The sequence below is a fragment of the Pinus tabuliformis genome, chromosome 4_2, assembly GCF_031772625.1.
Source record: "Pinus tabuliformis cultivar Carrire ecotype Pingquan chromosome 4_2, CPIR1, whole genome shotgun sequence".
NCBI classification, from domain to species: Eukaryota; Viridiplantae; Streptophyta; class Pinopsida; order Pinales; family Pinaceae; genus Pinus; species Pinus tabuliformis.
In genome coordinates, this window is record NC_142304.1 from 1,082,200,557 (window position 1) to 1,082,211,101 (window position 10,545).

General features: G+C 39.5%; 1 protein-coding gene across 1 annotated transcript; it reads right to left on the bottom strand.

Moving 5' to 3' along the window:
• Positions 1–5,249: 5,249 nt before the first annotated feature.
• LOC149173400 (uncharacterized) lies at positions 5,250–5,867 on the bottom strand. The gene has a single exon (XM_089426685.1). It carries the CDS (start codon positions 5,865–5,867, stop codon positions 5,250–5,252), a length of 618 nt encoding a protein of 205 aa, XP_089282811.1.
• Positions 5,868–10,545: the final 4,678 nt, after the last annotated feature.

Sequence of the window (10,545 nt, forward strand, 5' to 3'; positions counted from 1 at the left end):
TCTTTACTTATAATGATATTGTTATTTTTAATTTATGACAAGCAGCACATATTATGATATAGAATTTGAGTTAAATTAGTTTGGTTTTGATTCATGTGTTATTTGTTAAAAAAATGATCAAAATTGATATAAAAGTTAATATTTTAAAAATTGAAAATCTTTAAATCATTGATACATATAAAATATTAGTTAATGCGTGAAATAATTATAAAAGTATATTGATGATTCTCTGTGTCTACAAGTTTTATAGATCTAGTAAAATCATCTACACATATCATGTTTAAAATATTAAATAACTTTTAAGATATGCATTTTCATAATAGTATTTTTTTTAATATTTTTTTTTGTAAGCTACTGTATTTCTATTATCTACATCAAAGTTAAAAATACAATCGAAGGAACCTCAATCCACCCAAATGGGAAACCGGATCTGTTGGCTCCTCTTCATCAAGCGTTCAATACTGTTTTTCATTTTACAATCTGTCATTAAAAAACTTGCAGGACAATGGACTTTCTCACTCCAAATGTTTCCAAAAGCTATTCTTTCAAAGATCTACTATAAGACCTATCTTTACTACTACTGTTGTGACATGCAAACTAATTTCCAAAAACAGAGCATTAGTATCTAAATTTGAAAAAAGACAGTTAACTAGCCTCTTTGTTTCCCACGTTTCCCTTTTTGGTTTCATTGTTGTCTTTGGTCTTCATCAGCTCCTTCAGCATCTCCCGCATCTCCTTAATTTGCTTGTTCTGTTGACGCAACATCCCTTCAACGTTCGCCACCTCCTTCTTTGCTGCTGATGCTTCCTGAGCCATTCCACCATCTCTACCGCTACTTGCACCATGGCCTTGGCCAAGAGATGCTTCAGCACCCAGTATGTGTGAAGAGTTCGGCGGTAAAGAGTTAATCTACCTCTGGTGTTTCCTGGGTCAGGCAGTTGGGTTGTCCATTCTTCCATCTCCAAGTCAGATGGTTCCTCCAGGACTCTGTCTTCCATAACATCAATGATTTTCCGTATGGCCTCAGTTGTCTCTAGATTGTATGCCTATTCTGCTTCATGCACCGCTCTGCGGATGGATTTCTTCCCCCTTTTTCGCCTTCCTTGAGGCTGGTTCCTCTCCTCGTTGATGTTAGCTTGCCGGGGTCTACCTCTGCCTCTCTGATCTCGATCTTTTCTTCTTCCGTCCTTTCTGCCTCGCTTAGTCCCTCTGCTGCTCTGACTTGTTTCAAAATTCTTGCTCCGAAAACCTTCTTCCTGATTATTTTCCATTTCGTCAGAGCTTTCAATTTCAATTTTTACTCTGCTCTGTTCGAATTGCCTGTCTCCAAATGCCCCCCGCTCTGCCTGGACTCCTTTATCCCAATTCTCTACCATTTTAGTTCGATTGAGGTGCTGATTTTGGTTCCTCTGCCAGGTCTCACCTTTCCTCTCCACCTTCTTCACCTTCTTGCTGTCTGTCATCCTTCTCTTGTTCCGCCTTATAGAATTCTCGCCACTTTTTCGTTTATGATGGGTTTTCCCTCCACTTCCTTCCTCCCTTGCCATTTGAATGATGCTCTCTTCGGTATTTTCCTTATTTTGTTTTGGGCTGCGAACCTGCTGCTCTGAATTATCATTAAATGATAATGTCAGGGAGGTGAGGCCGCCGTTCTTTTGTCCTGTCTTCTCTGCCGAATAAACCTGCCTTGTCTTCCCGCTCCAGATCTTCACGATTTTTTGATTACCATTATGTTGTTTCATGGTTGTCGTAGTCTATGAGTTCTTTTAAGCTGTCCCATCTTGTCATCGCTGTTTGATTTTCCCAGCTGTCATCCACTTTCCCCAATAGTTCCTTACTTCCCCAATTGGCCAAGCAATCCGCAGGCTTATTTCCTTCTCTCCCGACATGCGAGGTGATTTTGTATTCAATACATTTCAATGTTTCCTCAATTTCTTGGACTATACTCGCTGTTCTCCAGCTTTTGACAACCTGCTCCCATTGTTTCCCTTGTATTAATTTTCTAATGGTGGTTATGACCAGTGCTGAATCACCTTCGATCTCTATCTTCCTATATCCATTTCTTGTAGCAATTTTGAGGCCCTGATAAGCTGCCATAAATTCCGCTTCGTTATTACTCATTGTTCCTCCATGTTCTGCATATATCCATTCTACCTCTCCTTGTCTGTTTCTAAAGATTCCTCCATATCCTGCTGGACCTGGATTCCCTTTAGCCACTTCGTCAAAGTTAAGCTTGATAAACCCTTCCTGTAGCTTACGAAAGACTGCAAGACTCTGGCCCACGATAGGTTGGTGTTGCTTTGCTTTTTGTTGAAAGACCATCCCTTGTTCCAGGTTCAACCTTTTTAGAATTTCTGCTTCTTCCTCAGAGGTCTTCCAATCTTCCTTTGTCCAACTTTTTGCGAGGATTGATTCTCTGATTTGTCTTAGGGTCCTTTTCCAAACTTCTTGTGGATTTGATATTTTCCCCTGGAAGATTTGACCATTTCTCTCTTTCCAAATATTCCACACATTGAAACCTGCCACCATGTTCCAGGCTCTTCTTACCACCGAGCTTTTAAACTTTCCTTCTCCCTAGCTGCATAGAGATTGTATGATATTTTGTGGATTTCGTTCAGTTGTCGAAAATAAATCTTTAGTCTTATCCCATTGGAACTGTGCCATTCCGCATCTGTTGAGAAGGTGTTCCTGGTCTTCTTCATCTTGGTGACAGAGGCAACATCTTGAAGGGCCTGAGAATCTTCTTTTTTGGATTCGATCCCAGGTTAGAATGTGTTTTCTCCCTACCAGCCATACGAACATCTTTATCTTTGGCCACCATTTATTTTTCCACAGCTTCCTCCATTTCTGGTCATCTTCCCCGTGTTCTTGCTGGATTTTAACATTATATGCTTCCTTGATAGTGAAAATTCCTTTGGTTTCTTTACCCCATCGTAGAATATCATTGCCTCCTCTGTTTTTTATTTTCCTGGAGTCTAATTCTTTACTGAACATTGTTTTTTGTTCCTCCATTGCATTCCTGTTCCAGTCTTCCATTAATTTCCATTCCCTCCATTCTTCATTTCCTCTTCTTTCTATCCAATAATCTTTCACCTTGATGAGTTCTCTGTCCATACCTGTTCTGTAGATGTCCTGCATTCCTTGTCGATTCAACATTTTCTCCCTTTGCTGCCATGCTTCCTCCCAAAATCTCGCATTTGACCTCCTCTGATTTCCCAAAAAATATGTCTATCAACTAAATCTCTGCTTTGATTAGTCAGGTTCCATATATCTGATCCTCTTGGTGTTTCTTGTTTCCTTAATATTTCTTCAGGAGTTGATGGCATATTATATTTTGCTGTCCATAGTTCTTTCCATAGGTCCTTTCCTCCTTGCATCCATCTCCATCTTAATTTGGCTGCTAGAACTTGATTTAGAATCGATGGATCTCTTAGACCTAGTCCACCTTTTTCCTTTGGTTTGGTTAGTCTATCCCATGAGCAGAGTGCCCATTTCTTTTGTTGCTTAGGTCCTCCCCATAGGAATTTTCTGTATATCTCTATTAGCTTATTGCATATCCCTTTTGGTGCTGCCATTACTGATAAAGGATATATTGGAATTGCCTGAATAGTTGATTTAAGCAAAACAACCCTTGCAGCAAGATTCAGAGTACGGAAAGACCAGTTTTCCAGTCTTTTCATGATCTTTTCCAAGATGGGCTTCCAGTTTCCTATTTTAAGGGATGATGAGTCTAGCATCGTTCCTAAATACTTTGTTGGGAGTTCCCCTTTTCTATAGCCCAAGGTCCTGGTTAGATGATTTTTGATGGGTTCCACTGTATTAAAAAAGAATGTTCTTGATTTTTCTTTATTTACTTCCATACCTGAACCTTTCATAAACACCTCTAGAATTCTCTTTATCCTTCTCACTTCATTCAAGGATACTTTGCAGTATATCATGATGTCATCCACAAACTGTTGGTGGGTGATAGTAGTATGATTGCCCCATAGTCTCAGACCCTGGATTTTCCTTTCTCTTAAATCTTTTTTGAAGTATCTACCTAATCCTTCAGCTACTATTATGAAAAGAAAGGGGGATAGGGGATCCCCTTGTCGAAGTCCTCTTGAAGCATTAAAAGGAGTAGATGGGGCTCCATTTATCAGGATGGAGATATTCGGTGTGGAAATCATGCTTAAGACCCACTTCACCCATCTGTCACAGAAACCAAAGGCTTGAAGGATGGCTTCTAGATATCTCCAGTTTAATCTGTCGAAGGCTTTTGACAGATCTAATTTTATCAGCATTCCTTTTTCCTTCTTCATTTTCAAAGTGTGGATTACTTCCTAGGCCACCACTAATCCATCCAGAATCTGTCTTCCTTCAACGAACCTAGTTTGCTCTGGGGATATAATGTTCGGGAGAATAGTTTTCAGCCTCTGGGTCATCACTGATGCCACTATCTTATAGATGACGTTACATAAAGCTATAGGGCGAAAGCCTTTAGCTTGATCTTCTTGAGAAGTTTTAGGAATAAGAGTTAACAAGGTTGAGTTTATACCTGGCCATATTCTTTGATTGATTCTTGCTTCCTCCACCACTTCTAGAACTTCTTCACCAAGGAAGTGCCACCCTGCTTGGTAAAATTCTACCGTATACCCATCTGGCCCAGGAGCTTTGTTCCTTTTCATATTCCTGACTGTTTCCTCCACTTCTTCCATTGTAACTTTCCTCATCAGAGCCAAATTCTGATCCCTGGTTACCAGTTTAGGGATCTCCCTGCTTATCTTCGTTATAGCTTCTGTTCTATTGTCCTGAGTTTCATGTAATAAGTTTTTGAAATGATTAACCAAAACTTTTTCAATTTCTTCATGCTGGAGGACTCGTTGGCCTTCTTGGTTTTTTATGGAGAAAATTATGTTTCTCTGTCTATGCTGAATCATTGCTTTGTGGAAGAACTTATTATTCCTTTCCCCTTCTCTAAGCCACTGAACCCTTGACTTTTGTCTCCATAAGATCTCTTCTTGTTTCCTTCTTTCTTCTAGCTGGTTTATTATAATTCCTTCTTCCTTTGTTCTATCTTCCTATATACCTTCTAGGATATCCATCTGTTGCAGCTCTTCCATTCTTTGCACTAGGCGCTTTTTCTCTTCCAGTATATTTCCAAAATCTTCTTTATTCCACTTTTTTATATTGGTTTTCAGCTCCTTTAATTTGAGTTGGAAGGTGTGCATTTTAGTTTTTTCTTTTTGCTCACACTTCCTCCACCATTCTTAAAGTTTTTCTATCAGCCCCTCATTTCTTAGCCAAAATGCTTCAAATCTAAAGGGTTTGTTGTTTGGTCTTTGCTTGAGATCTATTTCCATTTTAATCGGCGAATGATCTGATCCTGCTACCGGAAGAATTGTGGTTTCTATGAAAACATCTTTCATCATTATTTGCTCGGAGATTAAGAACCTATCAAGCCGTGAAGCAATTTGATTAACTCCCCCTCTTCGGTTATTCCAAGTATGGTTTCCATTTATAGTTTGAATATCAATCACTCTCTGCTCCCTTATCATATCTCCAAACTGTTCCATTTCTTTATCCATTCTCCTTAGCCCTCCTCTTTTTTCCGCTGAGCTTTTAATCAGATTGAAATCCCCTCCTACGATCCATTGCCTTCTAGGGATTAAACTACTCAATGCTTTTAGATTTTGCAGAAAGTTTTCCTTTTCTTCTTGGGTATGGGGTCCGTAAACCCCTGTTATGATAACCTCCTCCGTTGTTCCTATTATCTTGGCAGTCCCTGTTAGAATTCTTGGAAAACTTATCCAGTTGCCTAATTGTATTTCTTCAGGGTTCCAGATTATTACCAGACCCCTCGCACTCCCAATCGCATCCTGTCCCATCATTTCATATCTATTCTTGTTTCTATTCAAAAGGTCTCTCATTTTCTCAGTACTTATTTTTGTTTCTTGTACTATCATTATGCTGGGTTTGTCTTTTTTCAGTCTGTCATTTAAATACCTCTGTTTGCCTCTATTGTTGAGGCCTCTTATGTTCCAGCTTGTGATGATCATCGCAAAAGTTTCGGAGGGGTTTGAAATACCTCTGAGAGAGGTATAACTCTTCCTAAATTTACTAACATCTCTCCAACTTCTTGAATTGTTTCACTCATTGTTCTTCTACCTCTTTTTTTGCCTCCTTTGCCAATACTGCTCATTCCTAGATTTTGTGTTTCCTGCGTCTCCATTTTCCCACCTCTTCGATCTTCTGTTATTCCTTTTTTCTCTTTATATCTTTGAAAGGCTTCTTTGTACATCTGTTTTTGATCCTCTGGAATAAATCTTTCATCGAGCCTCTTCCATTCCTGCAAGAGCTTCGTCATTACTTGTTCTTCTTCCTCTCCTTTTGTTTTTTGTGGGTCTATTTCCATTCCTCGTTGATCTTCTTGGTTTTATGTTGGCCTCTCTGTCTTCTCTTGTCCTTTATCCCTTTGATCTGTCTCTTTGTCTGTGTTTTGCTTCATGACTTCCATTCCTTCTATTTCCTCCTCTTCGTTCTCCTCTGTTTCAACTTCTTCATCCTGCAGTATTTGGAACTTGTTTTGGGATTCTATAATAAGGGCTCCTTTTGGTTTGTCTGTCTGTGTTTTTTTGTTCCCTCTTTTTTTCCTCCTCTGCACTTCTCTGAAGTCCTCATCCTCCTTTCCTGATTTCTTTGCCGCATTTCTCCTCTCATTTTCTGCTTCCTTATCCTTTTCTGCTAACGTGATAGGGCATTCTCGGTATAGATGACCATACTCATGGCATCTTCTACAACGGAAGGGAATGTGTTCGTAATCAATTGATTACTGCCAGATCTCATCGTGATATTCCAATTCTATTGTGTCTGGAAGTGGCTCTGTTATGTTCATGTACGCACATATTCTTGCGTATGTTGTATATCTTCCCCTCTTTGTCGATTCTGCTACTTTCACAAACGATCCTATTGCGTTACCTATACCCTCAAGGATCTCTGGGTCCCAGAATTCTGTTGGTAGGCCAAAGAGTCTAATCCATATCGGGGCTGCTAACATTCTTTCCTTATCTGGGTTGTAACAATCTACCCACTCTCTCATAAATAATGTAGCATTGTTCATGAAGTAGGGTCCTTCCTCAAAGATCCTTTCCCTGTCTTCTAGGTTGGAAAATATAACTGTAAAAAATCCCTTGGCCCCCAGCTTTATCTCTACATGCCCTTTTGGTTTCCACCTTTGCTGGATCCATCTGAGAAGGTCTTTCTCTGTTGGCTAGTATCCTACAAACTTACAGATTAAAGCATAATCCTTCATGTAGCTTCTATATTTCTCTAATCTATTATGCGGTATTACAAACCTGGGTTTGTTCGCCGCCCTCGACAGACATTTGCTTGTTGCTCCCATTCTCCTTTGCGTACCCATTGCTGAGGTCTCTCCTTCATTTGTTCTGTCTCCTTCCCTCTGCCGTTCCTTTCTCGCTTCTCCCGTTATTACTACTTTGAAGGAGGGGATCTCTCCCCTCCCCTGCTCGGTTTCCATTTCGTTCCCTCAGATCCTGTGCTTCTATTTGTCCCCCAATCTTTAGGTTTTCGACCTTTTCTTTCTCTAGTTTCTATGTTTCTGAATCTCACACCCGAGACCTGTCCTGTTGCACTGCTTCCGTAATCAACAGTCTCTCTTCCCTTCCTTTGACAAAACCATCACCTGCAAAACCCTCGCCTGTGAAACCCTCTGTCCCGCTCTCATCCTCTCATCCTCGCCTTAATGACCATCGTATTTTTTTTAATATTAAATAACTCTTAAGTAACACTTTTTCATGATTGACCAATCCAAATTAAACACATGTCCCTACATATTTCTACCTCTAAATTTCCAACCAATCTCATTCGATGGGAAAACGTTTTTGCTGTGTTTTTATTTTACTACTTAAAAGGATCGTGATTCTTTTTTCACAGTTTCAAAATAAGTGCTTAGCGTTACATCTATCTCTATTGGTTAATGCTTAATTGAATATTTAGCTGCATGTCTAGTGAAGAAATTATTGAGATTAAACATAAGGATAGTATGCTTAAGGTAACTATGTAATCCCTCTATGTACTTTAACAATGTGTCTTATGATTGCAAATATATACATAACATTAGAGAAATTTTTTCTGAATTCTTTGGCATAATCTTGCACATTTTGACCTTTAAGTTGTTTAAAGCTCTGTCAATTCATGATGGCTTTCTGCATATAAGTTAGAGGGTAGAATTTTCTTTTAATTGCAACAATGAAATCAAACCAAGAAATTGATAAAAACCAATAGTGTAAACTATCTTCCATTTCATTAAGAAAATATGATATTACATATATATAGGAGTGTTGTCTCATGATAGGAAAACTATCTTGGGCACACAATCTGTTGATTGAAAGAATATCTCAACCACACACAAATCTAGGAACATAGTTAGGAATAGACTTCTCTAGTTAGAAAGAATCACAACTAAGACAAGTAGGAATTACATATTCCAACAAAAATTGAGATCTTACCGTGTTTTTTTATCTCCTCTTATGTCTTTGATTCCCACCATACTAGTGTTGCACCCTCCAGCCTTAAGGAAGCTAATTGAATCTTTATCTCATCCTCTTGAAGGTTTTGAATTCTGCAATAGACCTCTAACTGATGAACCCAATTATCAAGCTTCTCTGCATTCACTTCACCATTATACATGGGCAATTCAAATTTAACATCAATTTTTAATAAGGGTGATTTACTAGTTCCTTTTGACATATGTTGATGAGTATGAGTAAGGGTTGTGTTAGTGGAAGAGAGTGAATATGCTTGTGAAGAATAAGATGAAGAAGATGGTGGAGCTTTACCTCCATTTTCGTTACCTCCTCCTGAAGAACCTTCTCCTTTGGGAGGTTTGGAGCTTTCACCCTGCAGTCCGATATTCCTCTCTTCATAGAGGACCTTCACCATCTCTATCATATCAAAGAAAGCCTTCATGAAGACCTTCTCATCCTTTGTCATGTTTGTAGGCTCTCCTTCATGAGACATGCTCACTGGAGTCTCCACTGCAACTTGAAGAAGAACTGGTGGTGGAGATTGTGCCAACCTCTACCTCCTTCCCCTTGACCCAACTTCAGGGCTTTCAACCAGATTCCCTTCTCCTCTCTTGCGTTTTAACCATGTAACCATGACATTCACTTGCAAACACTTAAATCCTTCTTGCACAAATAAAACTAAGAGCTCTAATACCAAACTTGATCTGATTGGGAAAAACAGTTTTATGTGCTAAAATTCCTTTCCAGGTTATATTAAATATTCTTGAGGATTTATGAAATTATTTACAAGTTTAAACATGGGTTTTTGAGTGTTTTTATGTATTTTTTAATGTGAAAATTGACATAAACAAATGACTGAACAACAACATATAACAGACATAAACATCACCATAAATAGTATCACAATAGCACATGATGAAGGAGTTCACGCCTCCTAGGCTATGTCTCCTTGGTCCAGATTCCAATGGCTTGGCCCTCTTTATTATGCTCAAAAGTGTGAATACATTAGCTTACAATGATCACAAAGATCTAAAACATGTTCCAATGGCTCCAGAATGCCCAAAAATGCCTTTGTAGCCTCTTTCTGCTCCTGATTTGGTAAAAAAACTGAAGAAGTTATGGTCTTTACCAATCTTCTACTAATCGCATCGAAAATTCCCCAAAATTTGGCACCATCCTACAATTTTTCCCCAAAACATGCTAATGGAGCGATAATTTCGCCGAAAATGGATCGAAATTATCAGACACTTTAAATGATTGCTAACGCCTAAATTCCAAAAATCGTGGCCACGTGGGGGGGCATGTTCCTGGAGCTAAGGCCAACGACCCACCCCTAGATGGCCGGGCCCCCTCATTGCTCTCTGCTGGTGGTCATGTGTTGGTAGTGCAACCAAGGGTCAACCCCCCATGGGTTGGCCATAACCCCAAACGACACACACGTAATATTAAAGATAACCCAAGTTCCATATAGTTAAGAAACTTTGCAATGGTGTATTGGTGGAGGCATTAGACTTGTGTTGGGAGGTCATGGGTTCGACCCTCGTTGCCTCCACCCATACTCAACCAAAAATTTTGGTGGCCTCCAGGGCTGCCATGTGGCAGCCTCCGGTTGGGCCACGTGTCAGCCCGTGGTTGGCCATCAACCACCCAATAAAGTTACGCAAAATTGCACCCATAGGAACGTGCCACTTGGCACATTGTGATTCACCGAAAAATGTTGACTATTCAACCTACCACTTACACCTGCCTAGTCAGCACCCCATTAGCAGTACAGGCTGCTAACTAGGCGGTCAATTGTTTTTTAAAAATTGCTTGTTTGGGAAAGCGAACAAAACATATGGTTCAAGGATCATATGATGTCTATTTTGCGCGAAACAAGTTGCATCAAATTCAAAATGACGAGCACTACGCGGTCGTCCTAGTTCCACACCGATTCGATAACTTTTGATTTTGAGCTATTTTTTTAGCACCTTATCAATGAGGTCAATGATTGGGGCTATTTTGAGGCCTAGAATGGAGA